This window comes from Podarcis cretensis (assembly GCF_951804945.1).
Source record: "Podarcis cretensis genome assembly, chromosome: 2".
NCBI classification, from domain to species: Eukaryota; Metazoa; Chordata; class Lepidosauria; order Squamata; family Lacertidae; genus Podarcis; species Podarcis cretensis.
Genome location: NC_137171.1, coordinates 35,207,195 through 35,231,728, shown reverse-complemented (window position 1 = coordinate 35,231,728; position 24,534 = coordinate 35,207,195). Strand labels below are relative to the sequence as shown.

Here is a 24,534-nt window from a genome sequence, read left to right as displayed (position 1 = left end):
TTGCCCCCAACTGCTTGAAGATAGGACACTGAGGGGATCATGGCTTGCCTAAGACACCATACAATCAGGTAACGGATGGGATTAGCTTTAACTTGAAGCTTGTGGCTTCACAGTTGGGCTGATGAGCACTTACTGTTCCCAACCCTAACCCTGCGGAAAGCCATCTAATTAGACTTTAATTTGATTTTGACCTGTTTTTAGGAGGTAATTTAATTATTGTTTGATTTTATACTATATATCTGATGTTAGCTGCCCTGAGCCCGACTTTGGCTGGGGAGGGCAGGGTATAAATAAAAGTTTCTGTTGTTGTTGTTAGTTTAACTGTTTAAAACATTCCAAGTAGTGACCTAGGCAGAGTCAACACCAATGTTGAGTAGTAGCTAATAAAAGGGTGAGGGACATAAACGAATCACCCACCCAACTCGCAAGCAAAACCCAAGAGAGTCTCTCCCCCCGCCCTGCCCCACTACAGGAGACCAAGGTCCCAGGTCCCTCAAGCAACAGCTAGCCTGACTTACCTTAACTGGGAAAAGGCGAGAGAAATAGTTGGCCCAGTTATCACGAGCAGCTACCACAATCCTCTTCTTTATCCCATCATCTAGAATGGAGCTGGCATCCATGCCCACCTGGAACGCCACTGGCAAGGATGCAGAAAGGAAAACGTTTCATCAGCAGAGACAGGAAATGGTTCAAATTTGTCATTAGTAGTCTTAACAGAGTTAAGCTGTGCTAACTCTGCTGGAGAAATGGGCTCGTACATTTAGTCAGCCCCCTTAGTTAAGCAGCACCAAACCCCAAACGTTTCAAGCAAGGAAAGCAAAATTCTAGAAGCAGGAATCTGATATTCTGATAGCAAAATCACCACCCCACTTCTTTCTCTCAACTCTCCCCAACCCCCGCCACCAAACCTCACAATTGCTATGACAGCAATGTCTCACACCAAATGTAACTGAAGACAAAGATGTTATATGTACCTCTGTTATCCGTGAAAATCAGTAAAAACTTTTTTTTTAACCTGTTTAAATGTTGCATTAAATGGTTGTAACTCACCCTGGGATTTTAGAGTGAAGGACAGGTAATATAATACTATATCTGCAAAAATGTAGAGGCAACTCTAACATCTGTTGAATCACACTTGTGGAACGAAGAGGAATCTTAGGTGGTTGTTTGATAAGTTAATAAAATACCGAGGGAGCACAAAGTGTGCTATAAGACAGGATACGCACATGACAGTCCATACATCCCTAATGCAGAGCCTGTGACAGATGCATCCAAGAAGCCTTTTTAAGTCCAGGAAGAAGCTGTATGTCCCCAAGATATATGGGGCATGGGTTAGGGTTGAGTGGTTGGAGAGGGGGCTGCTTACCCAACAGGTCTTTCATCTTACGCTTCTCCTCTTTGGAGATCCGAATGCATGACTCCGAATAAGTGTCTGTCATGATCTGAAAGGGAGCAAAGAAGATTGACTTTGATTAGACTCACATACGTCTTACTGGAATCTCAGTCCAAGAGCTTTGAAGCTCAAAGCAGGAAGCAGGTGCGTGGATTTAAGAAGGCACAAAAACCCAAAGAGAGGAAAAAGGGGAAAGAAAGAAATGTGCAGATGTTAATGGACCAAGAAGAAGGAAAGTGAGTCCCCACTCCCACTCCCACCCCACCCCCAATGCTGCTCACCTGGTCACATAACAAATTTAAGCAATAAGGATGACTGAAGTTTTCCTTGGGGTAAAAAACCTGTTGGGGAAACAAACACAAAGCTGTCTTCAAAACATGTATCCATTTCTCTCTCCATCCAAGCCAGCCAGTGATCCAGTGCACTGGTGTGAGTTAATTTTTTAAGGACACAGTTTTGACGGAAGTTCAAAGAAGAAGAACAGCTGATTCTTCACACAACTCGCCCACCCAACACACTTGGCATAGGGAGAGTGAGGAGTCCCATTTTTGCTCTTCATCTCCTGTCCTCCTCAGGGCAAGGCATGCAAACATGACATAGAGAGTCCAAATCAATCCCTATTACAGTGTGTGGATTTATATCTGCCCCGGGCCTTGTGGTCATCACACCTATTCAGAATTTATTTTCCTCCTTCACCATTCTCAGGATTATTCCTACTCCAAACCTACAGAATTTATCACGGTGGGAGAGACCATGAGGCTGTGCCATCGCATGTCTTTACCACAACACTTGTTTTGTTGCACTTCCTAGAACGAGGGAACACACTGAGATGGTTCAAGCTCAATTTGAAAAGCAGGACAAAGCAGAGCAGTGCCCGTGACAGGTCACATGACCAGGATTCCCAGCTCTTGTGAGATGCTCCCATCGCAGATGTACACGGCAAAGTCGGATTAACCAGTTCTCCCACTTCCAGAAAACAACGCTGGGATGCAATGGACTTTGACATACCTCTTTGCGTAGGAAGAGCTTCCAAGTAGGGTTGGCGTAGGAGAAAGTAACACTAGCAGAGTGTCCTAAGAGCTGGGTTCTGATCCCGCCGTCTTCCACCACTGTCAGAGCTGAGTCTAAGTGTAACAAAAGGGATGTCAGAAGAAGGGATTTTATTATTATTATTATTATGGTTGCTTCACCATTTATATGCCACTTTTTCACCAAAGCGGTCCTCAAAGGGGCTTACAAATCAATATATTGTGGTACTGCCAAGATATTCACTATCTACCGTCATGTTTTCCCCAAAATAAGAAAGCATCATTCATCTAACGCCCCTTTTAGGGGTTTCAGTAAAGATTGTTGTAGATTTGTTGAATTGTTCAGATTTATAGCCTACCGTATCCATAAGGTAGGTAAAAAGCTTTCTAAAACAACATCTTACTAAAAGGGAAGTGTTTTTGCTGGTTGGGTGAATTTCTAAACTGCCCTACTTTACAAGGCTCCCCAGGCTGTGTACGATTTAAAATAATAAAAACGAACCCTTAAAAACTGAATAAAAAAACAATACACAGAAGCTAAAGCCGCAGAGTAAGCAAAGTCAGCAATATCCTGAAGAAGACATTTAAGACCAGCTAACAGTCCAAGCTGGAACCACTGCCTGATGTCAAATAGATAACAAGGTAGACGTCATGTCAGCTTCTCAGGGGAAGATGATTCATATGTTGGGCACTGAGAAAACTCTCCTTGGTCTCCACCTGAAGAGAGACTCAAACAATGGCCTCAGATAATAATTTTTTTTTAAGGGTTTTATAAAGAATAATGATACACACAATAATAAAAATGGTGGTCTTTGTGATGAAAAGAAGGGCTTTGGCAGAGGCATGTGGAAGAAGACATTATTTCTAACAGGCCTCTTATCGATAATGACCAGCACTTTGAATTGTGGCCCATACCACAGTCTTCCCCAACATGTGGCCCTGCAGATGCTTTGACTACAACTCCCATCAGACCCAGGGAAAGCTGCCCCAAGGTGCATACACACTACAGTGGTACCTCTGGTTACGAACGTAATTCATTCCGGGAGTCCGTTCTTAACCTGAGGTACCACTTTAGCTAATGGAGCTTCCCGCTGCCACTGCACGATTTCTGTTCTCATCCTGAGGTAAAGTTCTTAACCCGAGGTACTACTTCTGGGTTAGTGGAGTCTGTAACCCAAAGTGTTTGTAACCCGAGGCGTTTGTAACCTGAGGTACCACTGTACATACATTTAAAACACATTCGAATCACATCCTTTCCACCAGAAAATTCTGGGAACTGCAGTTTAACCTTCACAGAGTTACTATTTGCAGCAATGCTTAATAATAAATCACAGTGCCCGGGATTCTTTGAGGACAGGAAATGTGCTTTGAATGGATAGTGAGCACATAGCTCTGCACCCTAAAGATGAGCCACAGATAATCAGCAGGCACAGGGGATGAGAAGATCAACTCACTAATCACAAAGTCAAGGCTGCAGAGTCTAAGCTCCTCCACATACCTCTTATGCCAGTTTCTTCTGAAGCGTAGTCCAAAGGAAGGGCTGGTGGAGGTTGCAGGGGGGGAGGAGGAACCTCCGGGTTAGGAGGGGAGGTTGGTGGCGGCCGAGCAAATAGGTTAATGAGGGGCAGCTGCTTTTCTTTGATGGAGCTGGACAACTTGCCAGGTGGTGGCAGTGGAGGAGGAGATGCTTGGGGGCTCCCCTCTGGTGATGCAGAAGACAGCTGTTTGCGTAAAGAAAAAGCAAGGCGGAGGAGAAGCGTTTTTAACATGGCCACAGGTCACACCTGCAGTCCTAGAGTAGCAACATGGAAGGCTGAAGAGCAAACAAACTGCTTAATTTAACCCACTTAGCAAAGCTTTCTGGCAGTAATCTCGTAAACTGCAGGAGACAAGAGGCATCCGTGTCGCTACTTCTCTGGATAACCCACTCCAGCAGGCCTGGACTGGAGGGTTAAAGTAACCATATCAGTAACAAGACTCCAGGTGACTTGGGTGTGGCAGGGAAGTTACCCCCAAAGTGAGCTTATTGCATTGGAAATCAACAAAAGTTTGCCTTCCAAGGACATCGGGGTCAGAGTTAGTGGTGAATGGTTCTTAACGAAAATTGTGATACTTTCCTCATTTCAATCTCAAGCACCTTTCTAAAACCCAAATAAGCTTCAACCAGATGGCTCTCATGGGGCTGCTCCAAAAGCAGAGGTGCAGACAGAGGGGTGATGGTAGTACAGCAAGTCTATCGATAAAAGTCTGGAGCCTTCTGATATCCAGTCACACTTGGTGTGTGTGTATATATATATATATATTGTTTGTTATTTGTCCTATTTGTATCCCAATTTTTCTCTCTAAGGAACATGTAGTGGCTTATATGGATTTCTCTCATTTTTATTGCCACCCTGACAGCTAATTGGGCAATCCCAACAGGACTTTGGCCGCTGACCACATTGGTTTTTCTAGGTGTGTCGCAACAGAAACCATCTGGAAGTTACAAGCTATTACTCACCTGTGAGTGTCCCACAATCCCCAGTTTTGCCAGAGCTTCCTCCTTTGGGTCATTCTTCTTCACGAAAGGTTTAGAGACATTTCTGTAAGTCAAATAGGAGGGGGCTCTGGTGGAGTTAGCTGCATGGGCCAACAGTAAAAGTCAACAAAACGCCTGTCCTCAGAGACCCTTCTTCAGACAGTCTCTTACAAATGCAATTGAACAACTCTGCCGTTCCTCCCATGTTGGCCAAAGAACAGCTAGAGAGTTCTGCCTATGTTGGGTTGCTATGACAAGATGGTTTCTGCACAGGCAACATCAAGCCCCTTGGGAAGTTCACGGTTTGCGAAGCAGCTAACCGCATTGGCCTCGCTGGGCCCACTGCGTCTGTCTAACCAGCCAATAACCAGCAAGCAGGCTAGTGATGCCACTGGCACAGTGAGGCATTGCCAGGGAAAGGGTGCCACAAAGGCCTCTGATAACAAGTTGGAGTCACGGAGAAGGTGCACCAATGGTGTGTGGTCAGTGTACTTGAGGGATTAGGCTAGTCTCCTAAATGTTCATGGTAAATTATGGTATTAATGCCTGGTGCCTCCTTCCAAAGCCTGGGAAGCTTCTGCCTGGCTTAGGGAGGTGCAATGAGATGGGGGGGGAGGGCATGATGCCCACACACACAACATCCCCTCCCCCATCGCCCTTGCAGGCTGGCTCCTCTGGCCCTAACTCAGGGGTCAGCAAACTTTTTCAGCAGGGGGCCAGTCCTCAGACCTTGTGAGGGGCCAGACTATATTTTGGGGGGAAAATAATGAACGAATTCCTATGCCCCATAAATAACCCAAAGACGCATTTTAAATAAAAGGACACATTCTACTCACATAAAAGCACAGATTCCCGGACCGTCCGCGGGCCGGATTTAGAAGGCGATTGGGCTGGATCTGGCCCCTGGCCTTAGTTTGCCTACCCATGCCCTAATTGTTGTCCTACAAAAAATTTCACCGCACGCCACTGGGTGGCACTGAGATTAACTCAGATAAACTCAGCTGCGGCATAACAAACCAAGGTTAATCCGATCGTACTTCCTCTTTAACCAAGCTTCATAAACGAAGGATAAACGGTTGGCATTAGCTATGGCTTTAATGTGACATGTGGACAAGCCCAACATTGTGGCAACCCACCAAACCTTTAGATGTTCTCTGATTGGCATGGGGGCAACCATGGAAGCTTCTGCAGGCACAAATATCTAAAAGGAGTTCTAATTCCGTGACCAGGCTCAGGTCCATTCCTCACCTGAGTGGGATGATGGGTTTTGGTGGTGGGACAGGCTGAGCCTTGTGAGTTTTGATGATCCTCCGTATCTCCTGGGTTGGTTGAGAATGTTGGTCATTTTCTGTCTGTGTAGAGTGTGGCGAACCTGCAGCAGAGGATTAAGAGAAAAGGTGCGCGCGCTTGTTTTCTAAATAAGCAAGAAGATTTTGCCTTGTTTCTACCTTACACACTTCTCTACCCCTGGCTAGCTCTTTCTACGTAGTGCCTTCCCAATCTCATGCATAAGTATTTTGCTACTTCCTTATTTAGCTGCAATCCATCTCCATTACTGAAGCTAGAATGGGCAAGTGAGGCAGCGGGCAAGGAATGAAAAGGCTCTGTGAAGACTATATTCATGACCAGAAATTACCTGAATTTGGTTGTGGGCTAGTCTCTTGGTCTTCTGATGATGGTTTATTTGGAGGTGTCCACCTCTTTGGAGAAGGAGGTGCTTTCTTCACATGACTTTTCTGCTGCCCTGTGTGGAGAAGCAGGGGCAATCAAGCACCAATAATTTCTTAAACCTGGACTGGCAGCATCAGTCCAGTTAGAATACCAAATACAAACCACTGTTGTTTGGAAGGAACTTGTAAATCAGCCCCATATTAGCAGATCAGCCTACATCAGGCCTGGAGACTCAATGAGCCCCTCCTGGCTTCTCTGTCTGGCCCTTAGGATGTTCCCCAAAACACCCCTTCTCCCTAAACTGACTGTGCATCCTCCTTTAATGTTTTTTACAGTCGGACCTTGGAAGTCGGAATGGAATCCATTCTGGAAGTCCGTTCGATTTCTAAAAGGTGCGGAAACCAAAGCACGGCTTCTGATTGGCTGCAGGAAGCTCGTGCCACCAATCGGAAGCTGTGGAAGGTCAGACATTTGGGTTCCAAAAGAACGTTGGCAAACCGGAACACTCACTTCTGGGTTTGCAGCGTTCTGGAGCCAAAACGTTTGGAAACTAAGCTGTTCCAAAACCAAGGTACAACTGTACAGTGGTACCTCGGGTTAAGAACTTAATTCGTTCTGGAGGTCCGTTCTTAACCTGAAACTGTTCTTAACCCGAGGTACCACTTTAGCCAATGGGGCCTACTGGTGTTGCCGCGCTGCCAGAGCAGGATTTCTGTTCTCACCCTGAAGCAGAGTTCTTAACCCAAGGTACTATTTCTGGGTTAGCAGAGTCTGTAACCTGAAGTGTCTGTAACCTGAAGCGTCTGTAACCCGAGGTACCACTGTATTTCTTTATTTTCAGTGATAGTGTGCCACAAGCACAGCAGAAGGGACATAAAACGTGTCATACCTTAGGTGAGAGATTAGTAAAGTACACATGGATATAGATCAACCTTCCTTAACCTGGTGTTTGCAAGTGTTTTGGACTACAGTTCCCATTATCCCTGACTTCTGGCCATGCTGGCTGGGGCAGATGGGACAATATCCACAGGGCACAAGGTTGAGGAAGGCTGCTAAAGATGGTGGTGAAGAAATGTTCCTAGTAGGATTTACCGGGGGGTGGGGGCATTTTCATCCTCAACCCAAACAGTTGAGCCATGGAAGCACAAGACGGACCTGTCAATAGAGGTTCCTCATCTTGCCTCCCATTCACCTAGAGATACTTATTTTTTCCTTTGCAGAACTCAAAGGAATGTTTATTCCCCAGGAATGCACTCGGGTTCTTACAAAACACTGGCACTTCCCTCAGGAATGAATTAGTACCACAAAGCAGTTAATAATTATAGTAATTTGTATTAGTGTGGAGCATGAAAATATACTGATGTGTAAAAATGGAATGATGCCCAGTCTGGGATGAAGCCCAGGGCAACAGCATGAAGTGGCTCACCCATTTTCTGGAAGAACTCAACTTTCTTCTGGAATGACTCTCGAGAAATGGGGTCCTCTCTGATGTCGGAGGACTGGTTTCCGTGGAGGAGGGGGATCTAGAACACATAACCCAATATGTTCCTCAGTTAGGCCTCACTGACTGATCCTAGTCAGGGATGTCTGAAAAAACGAGGAGCCATCTCCCCACCCCATATATAGCATTTTGTGGCAGTTCAGTCATGCCCAACTCAAAGCTAGTTTAAAAGAAACCCGTGCCTGGGCTTTAACGCTGCAAGCTACAGGTGGGAGCTCACATGACTAAATGCTCCCCCATTAAGGTTTTTTTAAAGGAAAACCCCAACAAAACTAGATGTCAGGGAAAGAATTCTGGCTTTCACCTTTGCATCTTTTTGATATAGAAGGAACCTCTTTTTGTATTGAGTAGCATTCAGTCATGTGAGCCCCCACTTGGACACAGGTTTAGAATGTTATCTGCTGTTTGTGAGAATCAGATCTGAGTTCTAACAAGCTAATAGTAAAGGTAAAGGGACCCCTGACCATTAGGTCCAGTTGAGGCCGACTCTGGGGTTGCGGCGCTCATCTCGCTTTATTGGCCAAAGTACATCTTCCAGGTCATGTGGCCAGCATGACTAAGCCACTTCTGGTGAACCAGAGCAGTGCACGGAAACGCCGTTTACCTTCCCGCCAGAGCAGTACCTATTTATCTACTTGCACATTGACGTGCTTTCGAACTGCTAGGTTGGCAGGAGCAAGGACCGAGCAACGGGAGCGTAAAATCATAAAGCAGCATGGCCAGAGTTCAGCTCTTTCTCTCTTTAGAGTCAGGTGTGGGGAACCTTTGTTGCTGAACTACAACTCCCAGATGTTGCTGTATACAACTCCCATCATCCCAGGCAACTAGCCTTGCTTGCTGGGGGTGATGGGAGTTGCAAATCAGCAACATCTGGAAGACCAATGCTTTAAGGTTTGGTTTTGCAGAAACCACGCTATGATGCAGAAGTCGTGCGGGCATTTCTACAGAGGAATACTTGCTGGACACCCAGTACCGTTGCTGGTGGCGGAGATGGAGATTCCTGTAGATCAGGCACTGATGCATCTTGCTTGGTGGTGCTTTTGAGGCTCTTGGGTTTAGCAGCTGGAGCTGGCAGATGTGGAGGAGGAGACAGTCGCCTTGGCCTTGAAGATTCTGGTGACCGTTCCCGTGGTGACACTCGCCTTGGCCTTGAAGATTCAGGCGATCGCTCCTGTTCTGATGCTCGACTTCGCCTTGAAAATTCAGGTGACCTCCTCTGTGGTGATGTTCGTCTTGGCCTTGAAAGCTCAGGAGACCTGTCTTTTTGCTGGCGCTGTTGCTCCTTCTGCTGCTGCTGCTGGGAGAATGTCATGGCTTGAAGGGTCATCTGCTGAGCCTGAAACATGAAATCCAATTTTTCAGGAGCTTTGGCCTGATCAACATGGCAGTTTCAGGCTTTTAACCCGGGGGATTTTGAGACTAGTAGATATATATTGGAGGAAAGAGAAGGGATGAAGCTACTGAGACCACTTATATGTTTGTTTGTTTGTTATTACAGTTAATTCATTAACTGACTTCTAAACCGCCATCCCAAGGCGATTTATACATAAAATAATTAAAAACAGTTAGGAACACAAAAACAACATTTGAAAGAAGAATTAAAAACCTAACAACCGGACACTTGTGGTGCATAATAAACATTTTAGCAGGCGACTGGCAAGTGAGACATGATTCATGGCAAAAGGCAACAGCATAGTTATGTTTCCAAAGCTCCTTGTACTCACTTGCTCATCGCCCATTGTTCTTAACCCTTTCACTTACCATGAGCATGGCCTGCTGGTTGATGAAGGCTTGTTGCTGTGCAGCTATCTGGTTTGGATCCACTGATGGCATAATGGGCTGAGGCTGAGGCATGGCCATAGCTGAGTGAGAGAAAGAGGCTCATCAAGCTAACGTCTGAGATCCACACAGCATGTGGTTACTTCCTGTTGAATGCATAGCAACCAGAGGCTCTTCCTCCCAGATGGGGATAATATTATCAGGGGACAGGACTGAAAAATTCAACACAATTCCATACTAACTCTCCTCTTTCCAATACTATATTCAGTGAATCCAAAAAAGCTTGTAAAATAGTTGTTAAGCATGACTGAAACAGAAGTACAGTGTTGCAGAGTACATTCCACATGCTTTTATGTCATTTGTAACGCATTGAGGCAGGAAGACTTGTTTTTAAGCTTACACATTTTCTTCTCAGCCTCCTTTTAGCAAGCCAGTTGGATAGTAAGAAAAGAGACACGGGGATCTATTGTGCAAAGGATGAATGACAGCCTTCCCCACTGCCCCACCTCAAAATCTCCTGCATTTCAACCTGTTCCAACCCTTGCCACAGTTTCTGTATTATTTTTACCTGGCATTGTTCCCATTCCACCAAGCGCTGGCATCATCGGCATGGTGGCTGGCATCATTCCGCCCATGACGGGCATAGGTTGGTAAGACGGCATGCTCATCATTCCCGAATAGCCTAATGGAAGAAGGAAAGACAATAACCCTTCACCCTAGAAATAAATAAGATTGTCGCATTTTTATCAATCATAAGCAGGATTTTAAGAACTGTGTGGGGATGGATTACAACAGGAGAGAAGACTGGTGAACGATGAGAAAGAGGAAAATTTTTATGACGCAGTTAAAAAATGGCGTCTTGCCAAGACAGGCTTGCCGGAGAAAGAAGGACAGGGGGGAGGAGAATCAGGATCGTTCAAAAGAGAAGGAGTGCTGGAATGCAAGTTTGACCTGACAGAGCCCCCTGATCTGTTTGATATATTGTTTGATATATCTGGCTAGCCTGTGGAAAAATAAAGGACAGACCAAAGGTTAACTTTGTTTATGGAAGCGTTGAACAGAGGCTGTCCTGGAGAGAGATAATTTTTGAAGAGTACAAAACCCACACAGAGACGCCAGTTTTCAGTCTGCTTGTGAGAACCATCAGAGATCGCAAAGAAAGGAATATATGATAACAACAAGATGAGAAAGAAAGTAATAAAGGACTATCCGGATCGAACTGGATAGAATTGTCTAATTAAAGCAGTAAAATATGTGATGCCTGGAGTTATCTGGAATTTTGGACTCGTGATGAGCTTGATGTATGGGTACCCTCAACAAAAAATTTAAAATTTGGCTGTATAATTTGGAACTAATGTGATATGATTAATGTGATGTGATTGGCCTGTTAATAAAAATTATTTATAAAAAAAAAAAGGAAGAAGGAAAGACTGGCTTGCTGTGTCTCGTGTGAAAGTTATCACCAAGTTGAACGGCCAGACTTACTGATGGTCCTGCTCACATGCAACGGGCAAATCCCCACCCCCACCCCGGTTTCCATTAACTACTAATCTTCACACACACTCCATACCTTTGGAGCAAACCTAGAGGCTGCTGGCTCCATCCTTGTGGTACCCGGCTAAGTATCTTCCCAAGTCAGAACAAGCAACCAGACATCACCAAGGACAACAACAGCACGCAATGCACACAAACCACCACAAGAGACATACAAACCCCTTGAATAACTTGGGAAGGCTGGAAGAGAGCAGCAAAGAGGAATTTTAAATTCCTGCCCAAAATGCAACACCCTTCTTTTGGTTTCTCATTTTTTTCAACCACATTTTCATAGCAGGTTGTTTTTTAAAAAAAGTCATCATGAAAAGTCAGCATTTTAGTGTGCACCTCTCCTCCTCCTAGGCACCTCTTTGCATGTAACATCCCCTAAAATGATGCATTTCTGTATGTTACTTTAACTTATATGTGCATTTTTACGCAATGCACACTTACCCCTAATAAACACATTCCTGAACACTGTTTCGTTTGGAGAACAACATTACAAAAGTCAGAAAAGTGCAGATTTTGGTTTCAGGAAGTCATTTCATATTGTTTCAGGAAGTGTGAATTAAGCAGGTTCGCATTAAAACAGGAATGGAACCAAATTTCTCCCTCATCTTTAGTCAGCAACCACCACCACAAAGAAGGAGCCTACTACCATTTGGCTCTAGGGAAGGCAATTATTTCACCACACGTAGAAATATGATGGAATGGAGAAAATGGAGGACTCATAGAAATGCTTAGGGGAAATGACATTCAAGGCAAAATCCTTAAAAAATTATATCTCCTAGGACTTGCACTGAGATAACCTTGGCGTAGTTGGCCATATAGTGATGGTGCTGCTGGGCATTCTGGGTATGGTAACCATTGCATGTTGTGGAAGCAGGTCCCTGCCTGATTCTGTAGTCCTGACAGAATTTCCTAGGGCTTATACATGTCCAAAGTGTGCACGTATAGAATCTCATTATTCACACCCAACAGCATGAAGTGTGTGCCAGGTATATAAGCATAATTCCACACACATCTTAGATCACATACAGCTTAATGCTTGCTAAAAGAACAGCCGCTGGTGGCCATCATCCCCGAAGGACCAAACCCTGAACTCCCTTCCCCATCATGTACAAATGCTGGATCTTTCCTGCTTGGGTCGCACCTGAGAAGGCTCCATGGTGAGTGGGTCCAATTCTCCCACCTCCTTTCATGCGTCCAGTCAGATTCCCTTCACTCTCCATATCCTGCAGAGAAGCAAGAGACAGCCCAACATTTAGTACACAGCTTATCCGCCTCATTTGGTCTTTGAGTTCAGACAACTGAACGTAGGACAGGGTTGTAATTCACTATGAATTACATGAATGGTCACTACAGATCTAAATGCTAACAAACGAAACGGGAAACGGAAAGGCAGACTTGTTGGAAGGACAGTGCATGAGAAAAGGAGCAGCAAACAATTGAACAGATGAGAAATGAGCAGACTTACTGGCGTCTGACTCCTGGCCCCATGATGCAGCAGAGGCATGAAGAGACCGTCCACATAGTGATCCAGCCCTCCAGCGGATCTGGAGCTACCTCTGTAGCTCGACTCTGTTGGGAGATGGAAACAAATCAGGCCAAGCTCCTCCCTACTCTCTTAGGACCATTTGTGCTTCCCCATGCTAATTCTACGGATGTGGGTGGCGCTATGCGTTAAACCACAGGGCCTAGGACTTGCCGATCAGAAGGTCAGCGGTTCGAATCCGCGCAACGGGGTGAGCTCCCTTTGCTCGGTCCCTGCTCCTGCCCACCTAGCAGTTTGAAAGCATGTCAAGTGCAAGTAGATAAATAGGTACCGCTCCGGCGGGAAGGTAAACGGCATTTCCATGCGCTGCTCTGGTTCGCCAGAAGCGGCATAGTCATGCTGGCCACATTACCTGGAAGCTGCACGCCGGCTCCCTCGGCCAATAAAGCAAGATGAGCACCATAACCCCAGAGTCGGCCACGACTGGACCTAATGGTCAGGGGTCCCTTTACCTTTACCTATGCTAATTCTACAGCCTCAACAGTTTCTCTTTAAGTCTCCCACACACACTGAACACACACAAAGCCCACATTGCTTCAAAGCCTGGAAACCAGACACTCAGGTTCACACACTCCTTGGTGCTGTCCAGCCGCCTTTGAATTTAGGACCATCACTGCCCTGAGATTGGGACTCACCTGAATGAGCGATGTTGTCCAAGTCTGGAGGCAGGGGGGGTGGGGGGGCGGAAGGTGCCCGAATGCCTGGAGCAGGGGGGATGTCCAAGGGCATCCTGCCAGGGGAGAAAGCCAGTAAGGTCACAGAAGCAGAGGTTTATGGGAATACGATCGAGGTTGTAGCTGGGGGCAAGGAAGGAGGTCACTCACCTATCTGAAGAGCTCTGATAGGAATAGCTCTCATCCCACTCTGGGGTTATAGGATAGTCAGGGGAGGATTCAGAGGGCCAGTTGCCTTCCTCTATTTCTCCAATGAGATCCAGCACAAGGTCACAACCAGGCAAATCCTGCCACGCCTTGCCTGTGAACATGGACACAGACCAGCCGCGAGGTACTGTATCCAGGCCCCTGAAATCAGCAGAGGGAGGGGACATTACGACACAGAGAGGAAGTGCAGGGTGCCAGAAGACAGGGGCGAGAAAGAAGGCGAGAGCAGAGCCATTATTCCCATTGGCTTAGTGGGGCGTTGTGCCATGGCGCCAGCCTCTCAGGGGCACCCCAGCAAGTGGGGGAGCTGTGCGGCTTTGCCGGCGGCCTCCCCTTTCCCTGCATGCCCACCAGCTGCACCCTGCCAACCATATGGCTGGTGGGTATGCAGCTTGCCTCCCAAGCCTCAGTGGGAGGAGAGCGATCCCTGCAGAGGCTTGGGGAAAGGTTTGACAACTCGGGGGGGGGGGCGCCAGAGGGATCTTTGCACCATGGCGCCGGATATGCTTAAGACGGCCCTGGGTGTGAGGCAGAGAGGCTTCTGGTTTTGCCCATGCTGGCTGGGGCTGATCAAGAATTGTACAGTGGTACCGTGGGTTACAGACGCTTCAGGTTATAGACTCTGCTAACCCAGAAATAGTATCTCAGGTTAAGAACTTTGCTTCAGGATGAGAACAGAAACCGTGCTCCGGCGGCACAGCAGCCCCATTAGCTAAAGTGGTGCTTCAGGTTAAGAACAGTTTCAGGTTAAGAACGGACCTCTGGAACGAATTAAGTTCTTAACCCAAGGTACCACTGTAGTCCAAAACACTTGGGGGGCACATGAGGTTGGGGGGAGGCCACTGCTCTTTGAGGAAAAAGAGCTGAACTCAGGCCCATGAATACCACTCTTCTCTCCAAAGACAGTCTAACTTCTGCAAAGCATGAAATGGATTTCCAGTTAAAAAAATAAAAAAGGGAAGGTGGGAGCTCAAACATTCATTTTTATGACTAAAGACAAACTCCAACAGCCTGGGATGAGGAAGTAATAACACGGCCTGGGGTTGGTCCTTACATAATTATTTACCCTTCTCACGCTGCTGCAGAACACGCTGATAACAGCCTGATCCTTTGCTGACCTCAAAGATCAATTGCTCTGACAACAGAAACTGTCAGATCAAAACCTACTCCTTTTGCTTCTGCGTGTACCTTGAACTCAGGATCCAGCCTGCATATTGCTCTCCTGTTGTCCAGGACTCCACTTCAGCTGAAAGCCTCTCCTCTAAGCCAGGGAGGAAAAAAGCGAAAGACAAAATGCTAAAATAAAAGCCTTACAACTGCAAACTGCAACATCAAGGAGGGCCTGGTCCGGAAATACTATTTGTTCCCAACAATTCTGATGGGTATCACAGGCAGATTTAGGGCAGTGTGAGTGGTGCGGTCACATCAAGCACATAGCCAAGAAGGGTGCCTTCTCAAAACCTGGTAAGCGCTTGCCCTGCTTTGGGAAGGAGGTGTAGGGCTCTGAAAGGGTACTAGAGTCCTCCTGCCTCCTTCCTAAAGCTGGCCAAGCACTTACTGGGCTTTGGGAAAGAGGTAGAGGGCCTTGCACATCCTTCGCAGAGTCTGGCTTAAGTTGGTGCCACGAGGGCTGTGGTTGAGGGTTTCCAATGGTCTTGCACAGGGCGGCATATTACCAAGGTCTGCCCTTATGAGTATGCTAAGTATTCGCTGTTACCTTTGTAGGTGTAAACATCCAACACCATCTTGCCTTTCCTCTGATTGGCAGTCCACTCCAGCTGGGTGGGAGGAAAGCTACGGGACACTTCTGGGTCGCTTTCCATCCGCTTCATTGACATCAGGAGTTTACGCTGGCAAACGCCGTTATATCCATCCAGACCATGGTCAGACACAAACCTGTAAGCCAAAAAAGCAGAATCCTTCCGTAAACGGCTCCATTTTATGAGTGGTGTTTAAAAAAAGTGGAGAGCGGAGCCTTTTTCTTACTTCAGCAGGGGCTTCTCCAGAGCTGGAGAAGGGGCAAAAGTGCTCAAGAGGGCAGCCATCAACACACAACCTCGTTGGCCTTGCTCCAGGTCTGGGTTCTTCCACACCTGACTGGCCACCTGGCTCAACAGCTCATTGCGCAGGGAGAGGCTGGCTAGCCCTCGACTTGCTATATAGTTCCCCAGGAGCTTTTCTTGCCAGTCCTGCAGGTCCTTGTCATTGATGAACCGCAGGATCTGTAAGGGAACCGGTAAAGGTGTGATCGAGTCAGGCAGCAGACCTCAAGCGACAAGATCAAGCCCCCCACCTTGATCACCCTCTTGGAGAACCATTGCTTTTCCATGGCAGGTAGGAACAGAGGCAGTTGGCACTTGCAGCAGAACTGTGCCCAAAGCAGATTACTTCGCTTTTGCTGCACACACAAAAATGTAGTGGGGTTTTTTTTTTTAAAAAAAAAATGAGTCATTCATCTTCATCTTCAACATGCTGCTTTCAATCTAGATTGAGTCTAGATTCAGCCCTAAACAAGGAGGTGGGTGTGGTTACTTGATCTGCATTTGGAAACCCTCCCCTTGATTAGTATCACCCTTGCACTTGCCCCAAGTGAATGTAGGAGGGTGTAGCGATTGTGATCTTGGGACACCCCAACCCACAATGCCACAATGTGGATGCACCTCCAGTTTCCAGGACCACCTACAACTGTTTTCAAATGGACACACTGTAGGGTAATGCAGAATCAATAGGCAATGAGCATTTATTTTTGGAACAAAACTAGTTTCTCTCCGTGCTTTTCAGTGGCAAAAAATATGCACGAGATCTGGATTGCACTCAGCCTCCACGTGCTCCACTGCTGCTGAGCTACATGTGGGAACCGTTTTGCCCATCGTGCAGGAAAGCTCTTCCATATGTCCAAGGCTAAGAGTGGAGGAATTCTTGTTCAGTTGCTCGGACCTTGAGTCTGCCCTCATTCTTTCTCATTCCACACCACACATTTAGAACTCATTCCATACCTATTTAAAACACATTTCTTTCAACCCAAAGATCCCTGGGAGCTGTGGTTTGTTAAGAGGAATTATAACTTTGCAAGGAAAAACTACATTTCCCAGGATTCTTGGGGGGAAGTCATGTGCTTTAAATGTATGGTGCAGATACACACAATGTGCAAGCTGGATTAAATGGTGGCTTTCTTTTTTTTTCTTATTACAACAAAACCCTGTTAAAAAAAGAGTTACTTAAAAGCCACCATCTTCCCATAGACGATTAGTTAAAAAGAAAACCGCCTTCCTTTAAGAATCGTTACATAAGTAGCGATGTGTGAAGGGGTTTAGTAGTACACACACATTGTATGAGTCAAACTTATTCTTATCTCCATAGCCCTGGTCCTCCCTCAGCCTCCTCCCTAAGAATAGCTTCTCTTCATGATCACAGCAAAGTCACAAAAATGATCCACCTACTGCTCAGTTCCTTCAAGTTCTAAGAACCTATAAATAAGAATGGAAACTGGTGGACAGTTAAGGACTAACTGGAAGGCAGTGTGCATCCTCTCACTAGAGCCAGTTACCAGAACTGATTTGCAAAACATGCGGCCAGTGGATCAGTTGTGGTCACTTCCCGCTTCCCAGCACAATGGCTTCTGAACGATTCCGAACATAAGAGTTGCAAGTCCTGAGCCACTGCACGCTAACAGACATCAAGTAACACATTAATCGCCCTGCGGTCTCCCCAACAAGAGGATTTGAGAGGGAAGACATAGAATACTGTGAAAACAGGAGAGAGGTGAGAGTGTGCAGGAGGCGGCCAGAGAGATTGGAGGGCAGAGGGAGAAACAGGCTCGTTCTTTTCCTCTGAGTTTCGGGGACATCTCACCCTCTCTGCTTCCCCACTCCTTTACACCGGTGACTGCACACAGAGTGAGAAAAAGGGAAGGTTGGCAAGCAACTGCTTGCATCCTTTTGTTGTGAAGCCAATGCCTTCAACTCCACTGTTGCGCATGACAATGGTGTGGCCTGGGGTGGGGGAGAAGGGGCATGCACAGCTGGCCCTAATGGGGTTAGTGGGGAGGTGTTAGGCTGTGTATCTTTGTGTGAGAGGGGGCGAAGGTCCATCAACAAAGCCACAACGCCCGTGGAAGCAAGACACCCTTCTCCAGACGTGTGGTTAATAATTTGCCACCTCCCTTTCACCACCCAAAGAGAGATGCTCTAAGTGCCAAGTCTACATTCTTCTCCCCTTCACAGGGTCTGAGAAAGGAGCAGCGCCGCAACCCTCACTTTGCAGCTTCTTGTTTGTTGCCTCTCAATAGCAATATCCTGCAGGTGGAAGTGGGAGGGGGAAGCAGAGCAGGGGGAGGCCCCAAACACTTTTCCTGGCCACTCCCAGTATGGGGTGCTTCGTGTATGTGGGAAGGAAAGAGTGCGCCTGTCTAGGAGCACCCATTCTGCCACCTTGCATTTACAGCAAAAATGTTTCAGCATTCGACTTGTCTTCTCCCTTCTCTCTCTGTCATGTGTGTGATAGAGAGAGAGAGAGAGAGAGAGAGAGAAAGAGAGGGAGGGACAGAGAATGAATGTGGGGCAATTAGAGAAAGGCTGCATAAGCACTGCACCTTTACGACGCATGAAAAGCTCATTCCTCACACCGCCACCTTGCAATGTATTTTGGGCACTGTAGTTTACTCCTCACACAGAGTTACAATTCCTAGCAACTCTTAGTAAACGACAGAATGCTTTGAGGGGCAAAACAAACTCAGAATGTGTATAGTATTCAGCCAAAGAGTGTGGGGTGGCCCTGGCCCAATCCATATCTGGCATGTGACCCCCTAACCAAATGGGACCCCTAAGAGAATGGAAGCCTTGACAGGCCAAAAAAGAGAGAAAGTTTCCCACCCCCACCTCCAGAAAAAGTGATACCCAAGCCTGTGTCTCAATTTGATCTCCCAGAGCTTCTCCTGAATAGAGAACAAAGGTGTCTGGGCCTCAGGTACCTGCACCCATCTTGGGCACCAAGATCCTTTTCTCCCCTCTTTTCTCAATTGCTCAGCATTTTCCTGTTCTGGATTCCTCAGCAAGTCCACAAACGCAAAGGAAGCTCTCTGAGTTGTGGAGGAGTACTCTTGGCACCTCTCAGTCCCCCATCTGAAGAACCTGCCAACTACTCCTTTATGATATCAGAACAACCCGTTGGCAATTAAGCCCCCGACTGGAAGCACCACAGTGTAGAAACACAGCCCCCCACCCCACCCCCGGCCAAGCATGCAACAGGTCATCTTTGTGTCTGTGTCAAAGAGATTTTGCAGGCTTCCGAAGCCATACTAAAACTTTGCAAAACTTTGCACCCGCATGGCCCCACAGTATGCCAACATCTTCATGGCGGATTTAGAACGTTTCCTAAACTCCTACCCACTCAAACCTCTCTTGTACCTGCGATACGTTGACGATATTTTTATCATCTGGACACATGGTCAACAGACCCTGGACACCTTCCACCAGAAATTCAATGATTTTCACCCCACAATCAACCTAACAATGAATCAATCTATGCAAGAAATACATTTTTTGGACACTACTATAAAAATACAGGATGGGCGCATAGACACCACCTTATACTGTAAACCAACTGACCGACAAACATATCTACATGCCTCTAGCTACCATCCCAAACATACCAAACAGTCCATTGTATATAGCCAGGCACTACGTTACAGCCGCATCTGCTCCAATTCTACAGACAGAGACTCTCACCTAAGAGATCTACAGCAAACCTTTTTAGAACTAAAATACCCAGCAGATGAAGTTAGACAACAGATCAACAGAGCCAGACTGATACCCAGAGAGAACTTGCTGCAAGACAGACCCAAAAAAGAAAATAACAGAACACCTCTAGTCATCACATACAGCTCCCAAGTTAAAACAGTACAACGCATCATCAGAGATCTACAACTCTCCTGAACAATGACAGTTCTCTTTCTCAAGCTCTGGGAGGAAGACCTTTCATTGCCTACAGACAGCCACCCAATCTTAAACAACTCCTAACCCACAATAATACTACAACCAGAGTTAACACGGACACTGGCACCAGAGCCTGCAATAAACCCAGATGCCAACTTTGCTGCCACATACACCCGGACAACACCATTACTGGCCCCAACAACATCACACATACCATCTCGGGACTATTTAATTGCTCATCGTCTAACATTGTGTATACCATCAAATGCCAACAGTGTCCTTCAGCTCTCTATATTGGACAAACAGGCCAAACCTTAAGCCAAAGAATAAACGGACATAAATCCGACATCAGGAACCACAAGACAGAAACCAGTAGGAGAACACTTCAATCTCCCAGGACATTCTATACAAGATCTCAAAGTAGCTGTTCTATTACAAAGGAATTTCAGAAATAGACTGGAAAGAGAAGCTGCTGAATTGCAACTTATTACCAAACTTAAAACCATGGAGAGACCTGGTCTGAACAAAGACACTGGATTCTTATCTCATTATACATGACAAAGCCATTTTTCACCTTCTCACCCCTTGCTTTTTCCTGTAAGACCTATTGCAGTCGTTAAGAGTCGTCAACAGGCTCATCACAGCTATCTGCCAGTCACCCAATCCCACCACCCTTCTGAGTAATACCCCTCCCCACCTTCTCACTATATAGAAGGGTCTGGTGACTTCTGTTTCAGTGTATCTGAAGAAGTGTGCATGCACACGAAAGCTCATACCAAGTACTAACTTAGTTGGTCTTTAAGGTGCTACTGGAAGGAATTTTTTTATTTTGTTTTGACTATGGCAGACCAACACGGCTACCTATCTGTATTTGCAAAACTTGTTCCCCAGAGGAAAATCAGTATAGCTGTACACACCATGGGCAGTGATCCCCACCTTCAAAGCACCTTTAACTTTGAGTGGGGGAACGGGACATCTCCTGTCTCCAGCGAGGCCTAGCTACTTAGCTGCTTGCTCATTATTTTTGTTTTTCTTACCACTTTGTTGAGCTGCAGAGCACTTTGCCTCTGCTCACCATCCAGTCTGGTCAAAGGCTGTTGCAGGGGCTGCCCAAGGGCAGGGAAACCCGCTTCCTACAATGGACGAGGAACAAAAGTGCTGAGTTCATAAGCAGCATTACTAATGTTAAGCAAAGTGAAGACACTGCGATGTGCATCGCTCTCAGAGCCACCGCTGTTCAGGTAGGGCAAAGCAATGGGCCTTTTGTTTCCCCCAATCATTTCTCCCATGTGACAGCAGCAGAGTTGACAGCCAAAGTAAAGAGGAAGGGTGAGGAAGCCCAGTGGACTGGGGGGCTACAGGTGCAAGAAGGAAAGATCTAGATCAGTGTTTCCCAAACACTGGGTCTCCAGCTGCTTTTGGACTACAATTCTCATCATTTCTGACCACCGGTCTTGCTAGCTAGGGATAAAGGGAGGTGTAGTCCAAAAACTGTGGATTAACTGTGGGTTAAGCAGCGATGTGAGTTAAACCACAGAGCCTAGGGCTTGCCGATCAGAAGGTCGGCGGTTCAAATCCCCGTGACGGGGGAATCCCCGTGCTGCCAGAATCCCCATGCTGCCAGAAGCAGCTTAGTCATGCTGGCCACATGACCCAGAAGCTGTGTGCCAACTCCCTCGGCCAAAAAAGCAAGATGAGCACCGCAACCCCAGAGTCGTCTGTGACTGGACCTAATGGTCAGGGGTCCCTTTACCTTTACCTTTAGTCCAAAAACAGCTGGAGACCCAGTGTCTGGGAAAGACTTATCTAGAGCCTTTCTTCCCGCAAAACACTCGGATGATCACCATCAAATAGATGGACTTTTACTACAGGGAAATAAACAGAACTAAGATCTGTTTGACAATGAATTAGACTGCCTTGAAATATGACAGGCTCTCCTTTGCTTAAGGCATTTAAGCAGAGGCTAGACAGCCATGGGTCAGGGATGTTGAAGTTGCATTCTGCACCTAGGATTGGACCAGATGGCATTCCAAGTCCCTTCCAACTCTTAACATTTTATGAAGTGAGTGGCTTTTCTAGTGAACTCCAACTTTCCGAGACAACCTCCTACCTGAAAATGCGACCTTATGAACGCAGAGAATGGAAAGCTATTGATGTCAGGTGGCAGAGAGAGATCAGCCTTTGCTTTAACTTCCGGAGGGGAGACTTCTGTGACCTGATTAATTTGGGCATGGTGGTGACCTGCAAGACAGGAAAACACTAATAATGTTAGCTCAGTTGGTGAGGCACACTCTTGCTTTTTTTATACGGCTACTGAGATCAACAGGGATTTTTTGGGTGTCCAAACAAACACTAAGCGAAAGCAATAACCACAACTGTAGCTACAATGGGTGGGTGGGGGGGGGGGAGAGAAGAACCTAAGAAGTGCCTGGTCATCAGGTCAATGGCCCATCCGGTCCAGCATCCTGTTCTAGCAGTGGCCAACCAGATAACCAGAAGCAAATGCTTGGTGGGTTCTAGACTAGCACATTCTCAGTTCACACAGGTTCATGGTGAGGCCCAGCAGTGTTTATGCCCAGAATCCTTTGTGACAAGTAGTGGTTCTATGGCAGACACTCCAGTCCTTTGGCAAACAAATCAATGGCAAAAGTATCTCCCCAAAGCTTGGAAGACCACTGCATGTATTAGCTATCACAAATTGGCAAGCACTGTCTGTCAATACAGTGGTTCCTCAGGTTAATAACTTAATTCGTTCTGGAGGTCCGTTCTTAAACTGAAACTGTTCTTAACCTGAGGTACCACTTTAACTAATGGGACCTCCAGCTGCCGCCGCACAATTTCTGTTCTCATCCTGAGGTAAAGTTCTTAACCCTAGGTACTATTTCTGGGTTAGTGGAATCTGTAACCTGAAGCGTTTGTAACCCGAGGTGCCACTGTATCTAATATTGAAATCGAACATTACTGGCTAGTGATCACTTAAGCAACCAAACTGCTGAAACAATATTTATACAAAGAGCACTGCTTAGATCAGACCAAAGACCTATCCAGGCCAGCATTCTGTTCCAAGAGTAACCAACCAGATGCCACTAGGAACCCCACAAGCAGCAGGACATTATGTAAGGACACCCTATATAAGTTTACAAGACTTTTATTTTGGAGGGGGAATTTATTTCAGCTCTACTCTAAAGCATAACATGTGTGAAGTGTGTGGACTGTAGCAAAAAAAAAAAAAAAATTAGGAGTCAAAGGCTCTCTGCTCACCTTCAGCCAAACGGAGTAAGGCAGCAAGCTCAGCAGGGATTTCCAGCCGTCGAACATCCTACAGAGGAAATGAATCAAAGGGGTGGTTTATTGATTGATTGATTGATTGATTGATTGAATAACTTTCCCCCTCTTTTAAAAATTAGCGTTTTGTTTTTTAAAAGAAAAAAACTCAAAAGAATACAACAGCAATCTATCCCTTCCATAAACAACTTAATAAACTAGGATAAGTGGGTGGGTAGACTTGAATGAGCTGCTTCCCCCCCCCCCCAAGAACCCCAAGATCTAGAATCCAGAGCGAGGTACAAAAGTCATGCAGTTTGAATGGAACAACAGAGTGCCTCTCTGAGCACACTCAAAGCGTTGTTATTAAAAGCAGAAGATAGATGTTTCCACTTGATAAAAACTTCCATATTTATTTATTTTTTTTTTTTTTTTATAATGATTTTTATTAATTTTCCACACATAAAATAAAGAACAATGTAACACAGTATAACTTCATAATCATCGGTTCATAACCTTTTTTCTCTGACTTCCCCATACCTCCCTATCCCTGCATCCTTGTTTAAAATTCTTTAGCAACCCTTAAGTCCATTGTCTTAGTTCTTTTTCATAAATATTTCTTAAGTTTTTTTTGTTTACTGCTGCAATTCTTTACTTCTTACCCCCTGACATCTTAACATTCCTCAATTTTACAGTTATTTTTAAGATATATCTTGAAATTCTTCCAGTCCTCTTCCACTGTCTCTTTCCCCTGGTCCCGGATTCTGCCCGTCATCTCAGCCAGTCCCATAAAGTCAATCACCTTTGTTTGCCATTCTTCCAGAGTAGGTAGTTCTTGCGTCTTCCAATACTTTGCCAGTAGAATTCTTGCTGCTGTAGTGGCATACATAAAGAATGTCCTATCCTTCCTTAACACCACTTGGCCCACCATACCCAAGAGGAAAGCCTCTGGTTTCTTAGGAAAAGTCCACTTAAGGACCTTCTTAATTTCATTATAGATCATTTCCCAGAAAGCTTTAACCTTTGGGCAGGTCCACCAAAGGTGGTAGAAAGTGCCTTCAATCTCATTACATTTCCAACACTTATTATTAGGCAAATGATAAATTTTTGCAAGCTTGACTGGGGTCATGTACCACCGGTAGATCATTTTCATAATATTTTCTTTTAAAGCATTACATGCAGTAAATTTGATACCGGTGGTCCATAACTGTTCCCAGTCAGCAAACATAATATCATGACCTATGTCTTGTGCCCATTTAATCATAGCTGATTTCACCGTTTCATCCTGTGTATTCCATTTTAACAGCAAGTTATACATTCTTGATAAATTCTTAGTATTGGGTTCCAACAATTCTGTTTCTAATTTTGACTTCTCTTTCTGAAATCCTATTTTCCTGTCCTGTTTAAACGTCTCATTTATCTGGTAGTAATGCAACCAATCTCGAACCTTAGGTTTTAGTTTCTCATAACTCTGAAGT

General features: G+C 45.9%; 1 protein-coding gene across 5 annotated transcripts in view; it reads right to left on the bottom strand.

Annotated features, from left to right (window-relative positions):
* The window catches only part of LOC307210257 (unconventional myosin-XVB-like), a 77,026-nt gene that overhangs the window by 26,118 nt on the left and 26,374 nt on the right, over positions 1–24,534 (bottom strand). For all 5 annotated transcript variants that reach the window (XM_079965862.1, XM_079965861.1, XM_079965863.1 and 2 more), the window contains 22 exons: positions 23,054–23,111; positions 21,903–22,033; positions 20,830–20,925; positions 15,846–16,081; positions 15,577–15,755; positions 15,048–15,120; positions 13,803–14,000; positions 13,614–13,708; positions 12,901–13,004; positions 12,577–12,658; positions 10,459–10,572; positions 9,873–9,973; positions 9,085–9,447; positions 8,037–8,133; positions 6,576–6,683; positions 6,188–6,311; positions 4,922–5,003; positions 3,920–4,142; positions 2,402–2,517; positions 1,675–1,734; positions 1,367–1,442; positions 519–637 (listed from right to left, as the gene is read on the bottom strand). In XM_079965862.1, coding sequence (XP_079821988.1) covers positions 519–637; positions 1,367–1,442; positions 1,675–1,734; positions 2,402–2,517; positions 3,920–4,142; positions 4,922–5,003; positions 6,188–6,311; positions 6,576–6,683; positions 8,037–8,133; positions 9,085–9,447; positions 9,873–9,973; positions 10,459–10,572; positions 12,577–12,658; positions 12,901–13,004; positions 13,614–13,708; positions 13,803–14,000; positions 15,048–15,120; positions 15,577–15,755; positions 15,846–16,081; positions 20,830–20,925; positions 21,903–22,033; positions 23,054–23,111 — 2,835 coding nt within the window. The remainder of the gene's footprint in view (positions 1–518; positions 638–1,366; positions 1,443–1,674; positions 1,735–2,401; positions 2,518–3,919; positions 4,143–4,921; positions 5,004–6,187; positions 6,312–6,575; positions 6,684–8,036; positions 8,134–9,084; positions 9,448–9,872; positions 9,974–10,458; positions 10,573–12,576; positions 12,659–12,900; positions 13,005–13,613; positions 13,709–13,802; positions 14,001–15,047; positions 15,121–15,576; positions 15,756–15,845; positions 16,082–20,829; positions 20,926–21,902; positions 22,034–23,053; positions 23,112–24,534) is intronic.